At 37.9% G+C, this 17,500-nt stretch overlaps 3 protein-coding genes across 4 annotated transcripts in view; 1 reads left to right on the top strand and 2 right to left on the bottom strand.

The window, feature by feature from the left end:
* LOC137632478 (two pore channel protein 1-like) overlaps positions 1–17,500 on the bottom strand; it is a 354,996-nt gene that overhangs the window by 321,847 nt on the left and 15,649 nt on the right. The window lies entirely within an intron of this gene.
* LOC137632477 (uncharacterized) overlaps positions 1–17,500 on the top strand; it is a 23,493-nt gene that overhangs the window by 4,687 nt on the left and 1,306 nt on the right. The window contains exons 2-4 of the mRNA XM_068364426.1: positions 11,946–12,042; positions 16,555–16,833; positions 17,086–17,500. The exon at positions 17,086–17,500 is cut by the window's right edge and continues 1,306 nt beyond it. Of these exons, the coding sequence (XP_068220527.1) occupies positions 11,946–12,042; positions 16,555–16,833; positions 17,086–17,383 (674 nt within the window). The 3' untranslated portion in view covers positions 17,384–17,500. The remainder of the gene's footprint in view (positions 1–11,945; positions 12,043–16,554; positions 16,834–17,085) is intronic.
* LOC137632475 (gamma-tubulin complex component 6-like) lies at positions 12,223–15,133 on the bottom strand. The gene is made up of 3 exons (XM_068364425.1): positions 14,851–15,133; positions 13,935–14,704; positions 12,223–13,894 (listed from the first exon to the last, which is right to left on the bottom strand). Exons 2-3 carry the CDS (start codon positions 14,026–14,028, stop codon positions 12,987–12,989), a joined length of 1,002 nt encoding a protein of 333 aa, XP_068220526.1. The 5' UTR covers positions 14,029–14,704; positions 14,851–15,133; the 3' UTR covers positions 12,223–12,986.

Genomic DNA, 17,500 nt, shown 5'->3' with positions numbered 1-17,500 from the left:
GCGATAGTTTTTGGCAAGTACTGGATTGTTTGCAGGCTGGAGAGTGACGTCATGCGTGCCTTTGCAATCATTCACAACCCCCTGCCTTTAACTTTGCGATTTTAGTTTAGGGGTTTTTGTAGGTTGATGTTGACAAGGTTATGTAATATAATCTCTCTCTCTCTCTCTCTCTCTCTCTCTCTTATATATATATATATATATATGTGTGTATGTATGTATGTATGTATATATATATATATATATGTGTATATATATATATATATATATACATATATATATATATATATTAATCTTTCGCTAAATAAATACACAGATACAAAATATAAAATTATAATAAATCAGCTAATGTCTTATAGGCAACACCTGGTTTTTATATTTCCTATCCCATCAAATTCATAAACCACCAATTAACATTAATAGATAGCCAAGAGAGACCTCTTTCTCCCGATTCTTTTACGAGAACAAAAGACCCAAAATAAACAATCAAACATTCAAAGAGGATGCGGAACTTCATGTTGCCAGACAGTATTATATTCCTTCGTGCTATTACCACCTCCGGTACACCTCTTACATTCGTCTGAGAGACGACATTGAACATAATCATAGGTACCGCCCAGAGTTGCCAGGTTTTCCAATTGAGAAAAGGCCAATGTCTGGCCAACTGCAGCTTTAAAAGGACAACCTAATGGTAAAAATGGCCGAAAATATATCCTTAAAAGCTAACCAATTTTAAAAAGGCCAAATTTAGGTATCTAGCGCGAAAAAGGGCCAAATTTGGAGATTTCTGGCCAGAAAAAAGGCCAACCTGGCAACCCTGCTACCGCCCATCAATCTACTAAGAAAAGTCTTTTTAGTCACAGGTGAGGGAGCACTGTGCGAACGAAATGAGTCTTTCCGACTTAAGCTAATGACGTACGACTTTTGTCACCTCTTCCCTTTCCGGGAGTAACGAGGTGTCAACAGACATTAATAATAAGCCGCTTACGGCATTCCATGACGTCATGGTTTACAGGACATCGTGTTCCATGATGGGGGATTACACTTGACAGGTTGAAATGTTGCTTTAAATTTTCTGCCTATTTTCAAAGCATTTTAAAAAAGATCATACTGAACGGATTCAAAAGTCAAAATGTAAAAATATAATAAAATGCAGACAAACATACAAGCAAACACAAAATCTATACGTGTATATATATATATATATATATATACACACACATATACCGTACATATAAAATGTGGGAGTGCTTAGCGATAAAAAATATTTCCTGTACCTTTTTAACGTTTTCAATACAACAAAAACTTATCACATCTACTGTGCAATACGACTTGTAACAAGCTGACTTTTAAAGGAACTAAAAAAAAAATCCTCCAATGCCATTAGCAGGAAGTTTGCGATAGGGATAACGAAAGTAATTTATGAAATCCGCTACCTTGAAGCCATGTCGGATTAGGGATAATAATGGTCTCCATCGGTGATTTATTCGTCCGTGGGTGGCTGTGATTTATTCTACCGAGATTGCCCCCCCCCCCCACCCCCCACACCCCACCCTCACCTTACTTAGTGACTGCTAGACATCAAGTATATATTATATTTGCGGTTAAAACTATCTTTGTTGACATAACGCTATTTCAATTGCGATCCGAAAATTATCTAGTTCTGAGAAGTAAATGTAAAGACTCAAGATATGCTGTTCGGTGTATGTTTATATATATGTATGTGTATGCATGTATATATATATATATATATATATACTGTATGTATATACAAGGTTTATATATACTGTGTATACCATATATACATAAACAATTTCATACACACATATATATACATATATGTGAGTGTGTAAAATTTAGTATGTATATATGGTATACACAGTATATATAAAACGTGTATATTTGTATATATATACACATATAATATATATGTGTGTATATATACACATATAATATATGCGTGTATATATACATATACGCATTATATGTGAGCGTACAGACGCAAACAAATTCACGAATCAGCGCTAGAATCAAAACCAAACAATCTTCAAAAGGATCAATTGGTGTCAACAGGACGTCACAAACGATTCCCTCAACCTGCCACTTGCATGCAAGCAACCTTCAACACTCCTGCAATCTTTTCAAAGCAAAAAAAAAACTGCAAACACGACACAGCTCACGTCCGACCTATGTGTCATCTATGTGTCATCTTCCCACACCGAGGAAAGACCTCAAGACCTTCAGTATTTCGGAGTAATTTGACCGAGGTCATTTATTAGTCAAACGCGTCCGGTCCTTGTTAATGGATACGTGAAGTTTGTCTCAAAATAATATAAAGCTATGAAATACTGATGAGTTCCTCTCTCTCTCTCTCTCTCTCTCTCTCTCTCTCTCAAAATAAGTTAAAGCTATGAAATACTGATGAGTTTCTCTCTCTCTCTCTCTCTCTCTCTCTCAAAATAAGTTAAAGCTATGAAATACTGATGAGTTCCTCTCTCTCTCTCTCTCTCTCTCTCTCTCTCTCTCATTACACACGGAGAGAAACGCATTTAACCGGATGTCTCCGTTACAACTGGATTTCATAAACGTGACACATTAGCCGAAGAGGGAGTTTTTATGCTAAGGTTTCTGTTTGAACGCGGGAGGAAATTAAGGGAAGTAAGGTTTCTTTACACACACACACACACACACATATATATATATATATATATACATATATATATATATATATATATATACATATATATATATACATATATATATATATGTTCAAATATATATATATATATATATATACATTATATATATATATATATATATATTTACTTAAAACGCAATTGATTGATTGGGTTACAAAAAAATTGTGTCACAACAATTACATTTACTGGTCAACTAAAATTCTGAGAGAGAGAGAGAGAGAGAGAGAGAGAGAGAGAGAGATTTCTTGAAACCCTATATTATCATAAACACATTTCAACTGAACAGTCAAATTTCTTCTATGATTTTGATTTAATGACACTGGCCTTACTTTCACCCATAAATTAAAAGACAAAAGGGTGCTACTGCAAACATAAAAAAATCCAATAAAAAAATCACCAAGGATAAGTACTAAGCCAAGGTCATAATGAATCCAGGGTGACCCATATTTCGCTATGGCAACTTTAATTGTAGAAGAAATAAAGCGGTTGAAATGTTTATTCGTCCCCTTTTACTCTTAATTATAAAAACCATAACGGACCAGAGGACCTCCTTTCCTTATGCTGTTTAGGATGTAAAAGACCCTTAAGTGTGGGTCAAAGGATTTTGCGTCTTTATCTAGATTACGGGCGTACCCCACATGGTGGGGGGAGGGAGGGACTTTGTAATTATGGATTTGGGTTATATAGCTAAGCGCTGGGGCCTGTTAGGCCAATCAGCAGCCAAGAGCCTCTTAGGTATAAACAGTTATACTGAGGTAAACTCTTGAAAAGGTTTGACAGCAAGATGGAAATAAGTAAGCAAATTCAGATATAAAGTAAAACTGTATATATAAAAAGTGCATCTAGGGGCTGAAGGAACGCTGTAAAGACACAAAGTAATGCTTACAGTTAACCTCGTGAGATGCACTCACGACAATACACGCCCCCCCCCCCCCCACCCCATTTACGGGTTGTGGGTTGACTTGCTGAGGTGTGTGAAGAGGAGTGGCAGTGTTTACTTACCGTATATATAAAGTCTACCGATAAAACAAACACAAGAGAGGGATACTGAAAAGAAAAAAAAACAAGTACCCACAAAATACCACAGAATCTCGAGGTCATCACAAGAGTATGATGAGATGACCTATTCAGTAACTTGACAGAAATTTGCGTTATACGTCGCAAAGAGGCTCATACCCACACACAGTACTCACTCATGCCCAGTCCCCTACCCATCCCTCTTAAAAAATAGACCATCTTTCCCCCTTCCCTTCCCTAATCGGGGCACTCAATCTCGGAATGCACTCTCGGAGTACTTCTTCAAAAGAGACTAATTTAACTATGTAGGGATCGGCAGTGCACAGAGTCTTTGAGGTTGGAATGACGTCAAGATGTGGTTGTGTTGGGTTTTTGATGTCATGACTGATTCGGGGTGTTCTCGATTCGGTTATGTTCCGAGGAACGTAATTGCCCCATATATGATATAATATACAAGAAGTTATTGTAGCTAACATTATTAAGAGTAAATACATAAATGTTTAATCATAAATCAAAGCATTTGAACTGCCATGAGGAAAACATAAACATCGGCGGTTTCCTTCTCGTAAAATACCAAAAGAGTCTCATAAAAACAAACTTAGAAAATTATCTAATTTCATCGTTCTACTCTTACCCTGGCATTCGAGTTCATCACCAGCCTACGGCAATGATCGTAACGAGAGTCACGTGTATTTCGGGCAAAGGGAAAGTAGGCGGGGAAAGTGGGGAGAGGGGGAGACGAGGCATAGGGGCCATTGTCACGCTTGGAGGAAGAGGCCTTTTTCCTCCAAGTTGTCACGCCTCGAAATCCTAGCCGGGGATGACCGAGTGAGTGACAGGCTGTAGCTGTCATTTCTCTAGACGGGCTGGCCCCCAACTGGGGTGTTTACGCCATCCGCTGACATTTCAGACATTTGACCTACTTAGTCAGTGAGCACGTGGCAACTTGAAATCTTATGAAGTACGTATCTACAGTACTGTCAGGTATTGGCTACTTTACCCAAAGAATCAAACAGACCGATGCTATATTTCCCATATAAATTCAAACTTGGTGCAAATACTTTTCGATTAAGAGGGATTCATAGAAATTTCGTTTCACATTGTATCTGTTATGTACTATTTCATTCATTTTCTCTTTTAGTTTACTTATTGACTTCCATTTTCTCACACTGGACCGCTTAGCGTGTCTAGTCTATTAGACTTAGAGCATTCTGTTTTTCCAAATGGGGTTGCAGATAATAATAATAATAATAATAATAATAATAATAATAATAATAATAATAATAATAATAATAATAATAATAATAATAATAATAATAATACGGCATCTCCACGTTCTTTAATGTGCCAAGAACTGATTTCAGAAAGAACAAGGCGACCATACTTCTATTACTGAAATTATACTATCAACCACCACAAAATGAGAAAGTAATCCACGGATTTAACCAGCCTAACGAACCTCCCCATTATGAAAAAGCAACAAACATTGATAATCCGACCGAAACATTCACATGTTGCGCCTCGTGAAATAAAGCGTTGGCAAGTTCAGGTTTTTCTCTGCTGTGACATCACTGACGAGAACTGCGAAACATTCACATTAACGTCGTTATTAATTTTGTTAAAAGTTAATAACAAACATATAAATCAGCGTCTCACGGTAATAACGGCTGCGTGGTCGAACGCATAAACCAAACGCTTCTATGCTAATTGCATTACTTCGTTAATTGTTCCTAACTCCGTCACTTCTGTCAAATGCCTAATGGTTTCTGAAGGCGATTGGTCTTATTATTCTTCATTGCTGAACTAATTATGGAACTGTCATTCACGTGGCTGTGACTCCCATGTTGGTTGTTCTTGGAAACCATTTCACCCATTTTTTTCTAGGGTACTACATCGTCTGTTAGTACTTACACTGCCGCAATACTACGCACAGGAGAGTCGGCATGTCTCATAATCTCCAGACATGCGCTCTTTGTTAAAAGACATTTGAGTCGTTACGTAAATGAAGGGGTACGGTACCATATGATCTTGTTGTCTCATAACTTAAGTCTTCTTAGGGTAGTCTTCTACCGTTAACATTCTTACAAGTGAAAAGAAAGGGAGAAAAACCCGGGCCGGAAATAAACAGGCTTTACGCAAAGAAGTGAAGATGACATGTAACATTAGCTTTTGTTAGTCTGCTTCGTGGAGCATAACAGGGTATTAATTGACTCTCTGTTGGGTATATCAAGATATCAACATCCCAAACTCGTTCGTCGCCCCATAAGAAAGGTGTATCCAATGTCTACCTTATCTCTACTTGGCTTCAGAAAGTGCTTAGCTTTTTACCCTAAACAGTACTTTTCTTTACTGTCGCTAATAGATGTTTAGACCCTCAGTACAAACTCTGCCTGAAGTTTAAATCTGCGTAGTTCTAAAGATAATGTACTTGAACAGATAATCTATTGTGGATTCTGTTAATATTAATCATAATTTTCATCTTACGTTAGTTTTAGTTTCTTGTATCTATCAATGTTGCTTTCATCATTATCCTCCCGAACCCTCCAAATAGACTGATGGACGTCTCCCATTCACACATAATAATGGTAACGATAAACACAACTCTATGAATGTAACGGCCCCAATGACGAAATGTTGCATTTGCATCAACACTCGGTTCGCTTTTCTGCTTTTGTTATATAATTCCCTCAAAAGATAATAACTAGAAGCATTCACATTGGGACTATGACCTGAACTCGCACATGCGTTACTCCATCCCGTGTCTAACACCCATAGCCTACTGTAAATTTGCATGACGTCATATTTAATCCATCAGCTCACGATCTCGCGAAATGATGAGAGAGAGAGAGAGAGAGAGAGAGAGAGAGAGAGAGAGAGACATAAATGGAGCGCAAGAAACAAATTCGATGCAACAAAATAAAAACAAGTTACCTTTTCTAATTGACTCATGGTGGTTTCCTGTACTAAAAAAACATAAAAAAAAGCTTCCGGTACAACATAAACAAACAAAAAATAATGTAACCGAGTTCCCGCTCCTAGCAAGTGCCCTTTAAACCTCAAAAGACCACTGTCATTAGGAATGTAATATATATCAAAACCCCACCATTAGAGGCATGCGAAGACAGGAAATCACGACATAGGCCTATTGTTCCCAGCCTCCAGAATTATCCGGAAGATTATGCAACTCATATACTCATATACACCTCGAAATGATGGAGGCTCCAGCTGGCTTTTAAATACTAAGGTAAAATTGCTGCCCTTTGTCTAAATGTTAATATTTCGCATCGAATCTACATTTTCATCTTATCCCTCTTGTTTTCCATGAGTCGTGAGATGTTGAAGATACCTGTGGGAAGCTGGGTAGGGTTGGGCAAGGACGCCTCTATTGTGAAGATATCACGAAGGATTGAGTCTCTCTCTCTCTCTCTCTCTCTCTCTCTCTCTCTCTCTCTCTCTCTCTCTCTCTGGTTTTTTTTTATTCTAAGTTTCAACTTTTCTCTTTACCACAATAGTTGATCATATTCAAGATGAATGCTGAAACTCCATCCACAGAGGCAGACAAAATACAGAGCTATCTATTAACTATTCAATATAAATACAAAGTTAAGGTCCCAGAAGAAGTTGTGCGTGACACGTGCAAAATACATTGCCACTAAAGAATTTGAATATCTCACATATGATCCCGGGATTTAAAAGGTTAAAGGTGTCTGGTTTCAGTTCCAGTTCCATCAGAATAGATGCTCCCCAGAACGTCAGCCGGGCAAGCCCAACCCCCCACTATGGTGCCCTACCACAGCAGTAGCCTCCCCAGTACACAGCTTAAACTCACGGCCCTGGGCGGGGATCGATCTCTTGCCACGAGAATGCGAGGCAAACACGTTACCACTGTACTAGCCAGGAGGATTTACTGTGATAACAGTGTCGAAATATTTTCAGATCCGTTGCCACGAAAGAAAAAAAAGCGACTGTCACTGTAATCTAACTCATTTTACGCGAGGACAAGATGACAAATTGACCATCATTCCAACAATCCCGAGGAGTTAGTGTTTCCGAAAACTAAATAACTTATACTTCGATATCACAAGAAAAATAACTTTCGTAAAAATAAACATCATACAGTCGAGTGAGTAAAGCTGTCTTATATTTGGAAGCACAAAGAATTGGAACCCCGTAGAAAATACGCGTGTCAACCTCATTAAACACTTATAAAAAAATAAATTTCATATACACACAGTTTAGGGTTTCATGATTTTTTTTTTTTTTTTAATGCATCAGGTGTGAGAAGGAAAATAAGAAAAAAAATATTGCAAATTCCCCACACGCACAACAATATTCTTCCCAAGGGCGATTCAGATTATGGCACCATGAAATTATCATTGCCGACTAATACCGTTGATACAAGGTCGGCAGAGTGGTCGTTTCCCATAACCTGAAGTAACCTCCCACATATAGCTTTGTCCCTTCTTTCTCAAATAATTTTTCTAATTTGCCCTTTATGTTTCTAACCGAAAACACCAAAGTTTCCTATTCCTAATTCCCTACAAAACCCAATTAAAATTTATAAAAAAAACATGAATATCAACGAGATTATAAACAATGGCAATGCGTATAAATTATAAATCAAAATAATGCATTGGAACAATGAAACAACAATTATGTTAAACCAGGGACCACAATTTCATCTTTAATTATATTCATCTGAATACTCACTTTAAAGACCCCCATCTAACTCAGGGACAACACACGATAAAAGACACATATTAAGAACAAAAGAAAGGAAAGGGAAGAAGAATAAGATGATAAGAATGATTAGTATGAGAACCCCGCACTAGCAAACCCGCCTTTGCTTTGCTCATTATGTCTTTCCTTTGGCTGGCAAGAACAAAAACAAGAAAAAAAAATGTGGTTTCCAAGGCCTTCGGGTCTTCGAGAGTTCTCCTCCCTCCTTTACTACCTATGGCCTTCCTTTACGACCACAGTGTTAATGTCACCCCTCCCACCCTCCCTCATACTCCTTACCAGACACCCCCCTTAACTACTCAGCTCCCAATGACCTCCTCCAAGCAAGACCTCCTCGTCTTAGTTTACGGTTTATTTCATATGCATTGCTCAGGTTATCTTCACGGGAAATGTTCATACATATAAACAAACATATATACTAATACAGAATAGACTAGAAATCTCTGAGTAGGCAAGAACTCCTTCGCAAATCCTCCCATAATCCGCGGAAGTTTCATAAAGGTAGAAAGACAATGGAGGATAAAAGATTGATCAGTTCAAAGATTAGGGAGGGGGGGGGGGAAGGCGAAAGTGACGTCATCGGGGTCAAATATGCACGAATAAAAAGATAAACAATGAACACGTCTACATTTATGTAACTACGCACTCGCTGACACACATAATCAAACAAACACACATCCAAAGAACAAAACGATCATCAAATTGACGTATTCTCCAAGCCGTGGAAAGTGACAGGTGTTCATGATTATTCAGATTCTACATCATGAACCAGGGACAACATTCTTCAAGAACCGGCGTCTCCTCGTAGCCAATAAGTGATTTTCAAAGGAGAGAGAGAGAGAGAGAGAGAGAGAGAGAGAGAGAGAGAGAGAGAGAGAGAGAGAGAGAGAGAGAGTTCAGCAGCTGTAATTTAGTGTCCAACATTCCACAGCATTAATAGACTGTGCTGTTCAGTTATTTCCTGTTGCTATTTAGTTACTAGTTACATACATGTACACATACACAAAAATATTCTTTCCCTTTAAATATACATATATAAATGCTCTGTCTTAGTCGGAATAGCAAACAAATCTTATTATCTACATAAGGTGTAAAAGAATCCTTGAGAATCATAATTGATAATAAAATTACTGGTTAAAATCAACGTAATGTACAGTCTCGATGTTTTACTACAATTCAACGAAATCGAATTTGGTTTGAATTACATTAGACAGAATTCTAGCTAAGATTTACTTGCTCCTAAATGAACTACTCTGATATTTGATGTAAATAATGCAATTGACCAATAGCATGTTACGTTGTATATCCACGAATCTCAAGTTACATGAACCTAACACACCAAGACTGACCCACATTCGACCACTCCTGCAACGTGCAAGGACAACCCAAGCGTGTCTGTGCGTAAAGCAACACTGAAATGCAGTTGATAGGTAGGAAACCAGAGACAATGCCAATATCTGCTTATCAGGGACATGGAAGAGGGGCACTGTTTATTGATATTCCCTGCTCGCTTTCCTCGCTTTTCTCGTAATTCTTTTTGCTATTCTTATCCGATGAAAAGTTTTTCAACTCCGAAATTGCGCTAAATCCAGAGTCAAGGGTGTCAATTAACTCTGCTTCTCTCGTCTATATTTACAAGCGAGCTCGCATGTAGTAATTTTGGGTTCAAGTGGCCAAGTGAGATAAATCGGCGTCCCCAAGTGGGGAGACTTCAATGGCTCACTTTGACCAACTTGGATCTCCAACCTAAATACAGATTAAATATTTGCAAATCAAGTCTTTTCTAAATTTCAGTTCTTTTTAAATTTAGGGGTAAAAACTTATTTATCCATTTACAACTACCAACTACACAATAAATATCATTTATCTGATCGAATATTTCCTTAAAGTATTCACAATCTCAATACAACATACATAAACCTATTTTCCAAAAATACACACCAGTTGGAGGAAAGACTAGTGCTACATAAACGCAACCATCACAATTAAAATCAATCATGAACTACGACTTTTCGCATATCATACACAGCAAGACTACGCCATTACCCGAGCTGTTTACATTTCTCGAGACATTACCTATTCAACGACCAAGGTACACAACAACAATCCAAACAGCATTGCAAAGCGAACCAAGAAGGAATTCGCATGTTTATTCGTTGCACTTCTATTTGGTAAAGGCATTCAGTATGGACAGGCTTAAACTATTGTTGGGTTATGATAAATAGTATCAGAATGCCATCGCCAAACATAGAACACAAAGGATCGCCACAACTACTGTGATAACGTTAATGGCGGTAGAGTCCAATAATATACTGATTTCAATGCAGTTAATGGCGGTAGAGTCCAATAATATACTGATTTCAATGCAGTTAATGGCGGTAGAGTCCAATAATATACTGATTTCAATGCAGTTAATGGCGGTAGAGTCCAATAATATACTGATTTCAATGCAGTTAATGGCGGTAGAGTCCAATAATATACTGATTTCAATGCAGTGGTATTCTAAAGGTCGGAATATCCTGAGGGATGAGTAGACGAATGCAAAGTACACTGTATGAATAGTCTTTCCTACAAAGAATCTTCAAATAAGTGGACTCGAATCCTTAATAAGATTCTTAATATTAAAGTATGCAACACATTATGCTTCTGCATTAAAAGGAATTGTAAAAGTAATATTTACTGCATATAAGCAAAAAAACCTTGACCCTAACGTGCACTATAATTTTGATTCTAATGTAAAATTCATACTATAAGCACTACTTAACATGCATTGATTTGTTTTCCTACAAGTCAGTTTGTTAACGTCATAGTCTTACATTGCATGGAAATTTCATGTGATTTGAACTATGACTTTAGTCTTTATTTTCACCAAGAAATTTCTCTTGTGAATCTTGTTTACCTTCCATTTCCTTATATTGTTATTTTCATTTTTCTTCTTTTCGTATTAATTTCCCATTTTTAGAAGTTTCTCCTTCGTCTCCCGTCTTGTGCTCCTGCATACAGATGGGGACGACGAAGCTCCATATCTTAAATATGCAACAAAGCTTCTTCTTATCTTGCGGCATCTTTTGTTACACATCTTTTATGGCTATCTGAATTCGTTCCGCGCGCAACAGGTTAATAGATTTCTTACGTCTTCCCAATAATGACGAGATGCAAGATCATTTATAGCTATTGCATAATTACCATGAACAGATGGGATACAGAGAGAAGATATGCAGCCGATTTACTTGTTTTTTTCTATATTTCAAGATTTCTCATTCATGTTAATATTTAACTCATACTTGTACGATATCTTTAACTACATTTCTTTTGGGCGATTTCAGTTTTAACTTCAATGTGGCAATGAGGAGCTCCGTGATCACTACCAATATCTGCACCTCTATAACTTCTCAGATTTCTTAGTTCTCCTTCTCTATTTATTAATGACTGTGATCTATTTGATTTATGTAATTGCCACATTTAAACATTCTTCTCTTTTTTTCCTTCCAGATGGAAAGGGTCAGGGAAGCCCGAAGCTGTTCGACTGTGTCTCAACATCCCACTCTGAAAACTCTGTGAACGCGGCCGGCAAGAGCCTCTCATACAGGTACGTTCAGTACGTCTTTTTGTGCTACGGAATAAGTACTGATAATCATGTTTTCCTTGTGTATAGTGTTCTCTCTTACGTTCACTACTTCCTTTTTGTGTTACTGAATAAGTATTGACAATCTTTTTTTACTCGTGTAGTGTTCTCTTTACAATCATCCAGTCAAATCTAAAAAAAAATCTTTATGATCATTCTAGTGATTTGAATGTGATTTACGAAGCGTAGTTTTATATCTACTTTTCATGACTTCTAATACTTCGATCGCCATTCTCTTGGATTTTTAATTAAACCAGAATCACAACATAAACCTTCAATCAGAAAAGCATCACTAAATAAAACAAACGTTTCATTTTTCGAGACAAAAACCGCATCAAGTTCCCTAATTATGAGGTTATTTCTTCTACCTACCTCAAAATTTCCTTTTTTTTCTTTTACTTGTGTTAGGAAACTTACTCTATGCCAAAACATGCTAAAGAAAAAGAGGGAGACTAAAGTAACTAAAGAAAAAGAGAAAGATTAAAGTAACCAAAGAAAGAGAGAGAGATTAAGTTACTTAAAATTAAATTTTGTTCTTTGCTGATACAAAGGCTTTTTCCTCCAAAGGAAAAACATTTCCGTTGGTCAGGTATAGAATAACCGAAAATAGAAACTCTTAATTCCATATGAAAAGAAGGTTACACGGTAGTTCAACTGAACACAGTGGCAATAAAAAACGATGTATAAAAAACTAGAAAAAATAAGGCCAAAGAGAAAACTTTAAACTGGGTTGGCTGTTTTTACCACATTTCATAATATCATTATCAGCAATTTATCAAATTTCACGCAGCTTAATAGTGGGAATTAACAGCGGCTCCATTACTGGTGGTTCCTGATTAGCTGCGATTAGGCAAACTTATGTCATCCGGTGCATGACGGGCTGAGAAATACCGCCAAGAGAAAACCTGTTACCGGGTCCATCCATGATTGCTTAAGACCTTCAACGAACTAGAATTTTCATAGATCCATAACTGGCTTCCGAATAAATGACCTTTCTGCCTAAGGACGGAGGAAGGAATTGTGCTAGAATTTTCATAGATCCATAACTGGCTTTCGAATAAATGACCTCTCTGCCTAAGGACGGAGGAAGGAATTGTGCTAGAATTTTCATAGATCCATAACTGGCTTTCGAATAAATGACCTCTCTGCCTAGGGACAGAGGAAGGAATTGTGCTAGAATTTTCATAGATCCATAACTGGCTTTCGAATAAATGACCTCTCTGCCTAGGGACAGAGGAAGGAATTGTGCTAGAATTTTCATAGATCCATAACTGGCTTTCGAATAAATGACCTCTCTGCCTAGGGACAGAGGAAGGAATTGTGCTAGAATTTTCATAGATCCATAACTGGCTTTCGAATAAATGACCTCTCTGCCTAGGGACAGAGGAAGGAATTGTGCTAGAATTTTCATAGATCCATAACTGGCTTTCGAATAAATGACCTCTCTGCCTAAGGACAGAGGAAGGAATTGTGCTAGAATTTTCATAGATCCATAACTGGCTTTCGAATAAATGACCTCTCTGCCTAAGGACAGAGGAAGGAATTGTGCTAGAATTTTCATAGATCCATAACTGGCTTTCGAATAAATGACCTCTCTGCCTAAGGACAGAGGAAGGAATTGTGCTAGAATTTTCATAGATCCATAACTGGCTTTCGAATAAATGACCTCTCTGCCTAAGGACAGAGGAAGGAATTGTGCTAGAATTTTCATAGATCCATAACTGGCTTTCGAATAAATGACCTCTCTGCCTAAGGACAGAGGAAGGAATTGTGCTAGAATTTTCATAGATCCATAACTGGCTTTCGAATAAATGACCTCTCTGCCTAATTCCATAACTGGCTTTCGAATAAATGACCTTTCTGCCTAAGGACAGAGGAAGGAATTGTGGCTAAATTGTGAGAAATGTAATGGTTGGTTTTCCCCAGAGCTGGAAAATAATTCCGAGGCATTACTTATGGGAAACTGCTTCCCTTAAAAGGACCAAACTTCCGTACATCTATGGTAATCATTGGCTTAAGCAGGTTCCTTTTCATATAACAATAAGCTTGAGTTATTTATGACGGTCACGCGGAGAGGTTCTTCACTGACATTTTCCAATTAAAGGTAATTTTTGTAATTGCACCAGCCTGAAGGTCTACACTCTACACGACAGGTGGACTCTGCTGATTATTCTTTAGGGTATCAAGTATGGTTTTACGAAACACTGGGAATTGTGCATGGATACGGCAGTACCCTAACTTAACCATCCTCGACATTAAAGCCTAAATGCATTTCATAATATTTCCAAACTAAAGAGAAGCCTAAAATTTGCTACAAAATAGGGAACAAAGAAAATATCTAAGCTTTCTCTGCCCTGAAAATAACATTATCTGTGTAAACAACCAGAAACTTCCACTCGAAGCTTTGCTGTTACGAAGAAAGCAATTTGCAATCTATCATACTTAATAGTTGAACACGTTGGAAAATATTCCCTTAAGCGACGCATAAAACTACCCATGAGCGGTCCTGCAATTGGCACATGATCAAATCCAATTCTATTATCTCAAATTCAACTTTATAATAATTTTACCAACATATATATCAAGCCAGTTCTTCCCTTTTCCGTTGTACTCCATGATCTCTCACCTTTATAATAATTTTACCAACATATATATCAAGCCAGTTCTTCCCTTTTCCGTTGTACTCCATGATCATTCACCTTTATAATAATTTTACCAACATATATATCAAGCCAGTTCTTCCCTTTTCCGTTGTACTCCATGATCTCTCACTTATGACTGGTCTGATTCTGTGCCACTTCAGATTAAGTTTTACGAGTTCTCTACTTGGCAATGTTTGCGTACAGAGGTAGGAGTCTCATCTTCACCACTGCGTTGTGTCTGGCCCCTGCAATAATATTTAATTTCGTGTTGTGCACACTCATGCCTCCATCACAGTCAATATTGAATTATGCAAAGTGAGTTTACACTTGAATTCAAGTTCAGGGCTAAACCTGAAGAAGAAAAAAAAAAAAAAAAAAAAAAAAAAAAAAAAAAAAAAAAAAAAAAAAAAAAAAAACAACTAGCTCACTGCTAAGTCATGTGGCTTTAATCAGTTCATGTATTGCCACAATCTTTTAGTGACACAAATTCATTTGTTTCACTAATGATAATATTCACTATTTACAACTGCCATAGCCTTCTACGCCATTTACCATTCCAGTCACTATCTATGTTGCTTATTTCATTACTATTTATCTGTATCAAAGGTAAACGATAATGACTCTCCCCAACCTAATTATGATAACCGCATTCCCGAGCAAGACGTGTGAAAAGGGGTTGCGTTTACTTATTGCGCGCTGCCAAGCTCGCCTTTGATAGTGCTAGGGAACTCCCCTATTGGCCACGGCAAAGTCAAGGCCGCAATTTATTTTCAAGTTCAAATGGTGCTCTACCTTCTTTATAATTTCATTATGTAAATCGCTATAAATTTAAGTCTTCTATGTTACGTCATTTTGTCAATAAGTAATGATTACACATAGGTCCGCAGCATTGAGACCCTCTACTGTGTGCAGTTCATCTTCGTTCAAGGTGGATTAAGGTTTTAGTAATCAAGCCTAAAACGCCACTAATTTAGCGTGAAATTTTAATAAAGTCCAACAAACGTGCACTGTTTATTAATTATTACCTAACCCCACAGTCTCTCCCCCCCCCCTCTCTCTCTCTCTCTCTCTCTCTCTCTCTCTCTCTCTCTCTCTCTCTCTCTCTCTCTCTCTCTCCTTAAGTTTTGTGATAAAAATGACATAATTTAGTTTATGGAAGAAGATTTGAAGGCCAGGCTGAAGACGCAAGTCACTATCAACATCCTCGTAATCTTAGACAAATAAGAATTCAGACGTGGAACCACTTTTGTTTACCCAAAAGCGTCAGTTACATTAAAAGATCAATTTACAGCGCGAGAGATGTGTTTAACCTCGCCAATGGAAGGAGATAAAATGCACAGAATGGTGTGTTGTGCGAAATTGCACAATCACGATTAGCATCTTCGATGTTTCCAAAAATAAATGGCGACTACAGCAGGGCCTTTTGCCTTCAGTAACGTAACCAAGAAGGGGAGTTTCTGTTTTGCCTTTTTTTGGCAGCACTATACAATAGGCATTTACACACTCCATGTTTGTCTTTGACTAAGATGTTAGGCTCCGGTAGAGTGAGTGTGTTTGTATTAGGTTTTATTGAGAAAAGTTATCAATTGAAAGAAAGCCTTCACTATGCGCTTTGTTTCATGAAATGTCTTCTTCAGTAAATATACAAATATAAGTGAGAAACAAGCAGTAATTTACATACTAACGAACACTGCCCAATGACTTGTACTACAAATTAGGATATACAATTTTGATTTACAGTACATATCGAGACTATTGAATATTTTAACGAGATATCCACAACAACAAAATGGCACCGCAGCCTAGCTAACAACAAACCCTTCTTACTTTCCAGATGCCGTCCCAACCCCAGGTCCCACGAACACCTGAAAGCATCCCACAATTTCCCCATCTTCGAAATCGTCGAGGAGCCCCTGACTGACTTCGAGCTAGAGGAGCTCGGAGTCCCCGCCCTGCCCCTCATCGACACCTTCTTCCCCTCCAGCAAGGTCGTCGTAGCCAACGGCGCCGTTTCCAACGCCAACACCGGGTACGAGATTGCCCAGGATAACTCACCCAAGAGGAACAAGGGCGGTTGCGCTGATGATGAAGTCTTCATTGCTGAACTCGACTTGTAGGTGGCTTTACTTCTAATATTGCAAAATTATGAAACTGACGACTCACATCAGAATACAAACGATGAAATAATACTGAAAGATCTATTCCAGATCATGGTTTCCACCACATACCAGATAATATGTTTAGTATCATTTTTCGTTTCACTTCCCATTTTGTCTTCATAGGAACGCACACGATGAAACATAAGCTATCCAGAAATTTCCACTCATCTAATTTTTGTAACTTTCCCTTTCTTTTCTGGCAACAGGTGCATGCCTTTCGCTCCTCAGCAGTCTGCCCCCAAGACCGCCTCCATCAACGACGAGGAGGAACCCGTCCCAGTCGAACCCGACTTCACAATCCTGGAAGTTGGCTATGCCAAACTGGAGTGCAAGGAGGGCGAGATCCCACTCCCATCCGTCGGCATCTGCGCCCCATCTAACAACTGCTACCCATACCCCACCTGCGATGCTTTCAATGAAGCCCAAAAGGAAAAGGAAAAGGAAAAGGAGAAGGAAAAGGAAAAGGCAAAGAAGCCCAACAACAGGAATGAGGATGATGACTAAATGGGATGTGAAGTTTTAGATGTTTCAAGAGAATCATCTCAAATCTACAGATTTGTTTGCCTTCAAGATGAAGACAGACTCGTCACACACAACACGTATCACATATTTCTAATATTT

Source organism: Palaemon carinicauda, chromosome 41 (assembly GCF_036898095.1).
Source record: "Palaemon carinicauda isolate YSFRI2023 chromosome 41, ASM3689809v2, whole genome shotgun sequence".
Lineage (NCBI taxonomy): Eukaryota > Metazoa > Arthropoda > Malacostraca > Decapoda > Palaemonidae > Palaemon > Palaemon carinicauda.
Note: the sequence above shows the minus strand (reverse complement) of the source record. Positions and strands in the feature narration are given on the sequence as shown.

Excerpts from the sequence above, each read along its gene's own strand:
- LOC137632475 (XM_068364425.1), bottom strand. The coding sequence starts at position 14,028 with ATGCCTCGGAATTATTTTCCAGCTCTGGGGAAAACCAACCATTACATT. Across the intron at positions 13,895-13,934 it reads CTCTGTCCTTAGGCAGAAAG|GTCATTTATTCGAAAGCCAG; the intron begins GTCATTTATTCG and ends TTAGGCAGAGAG.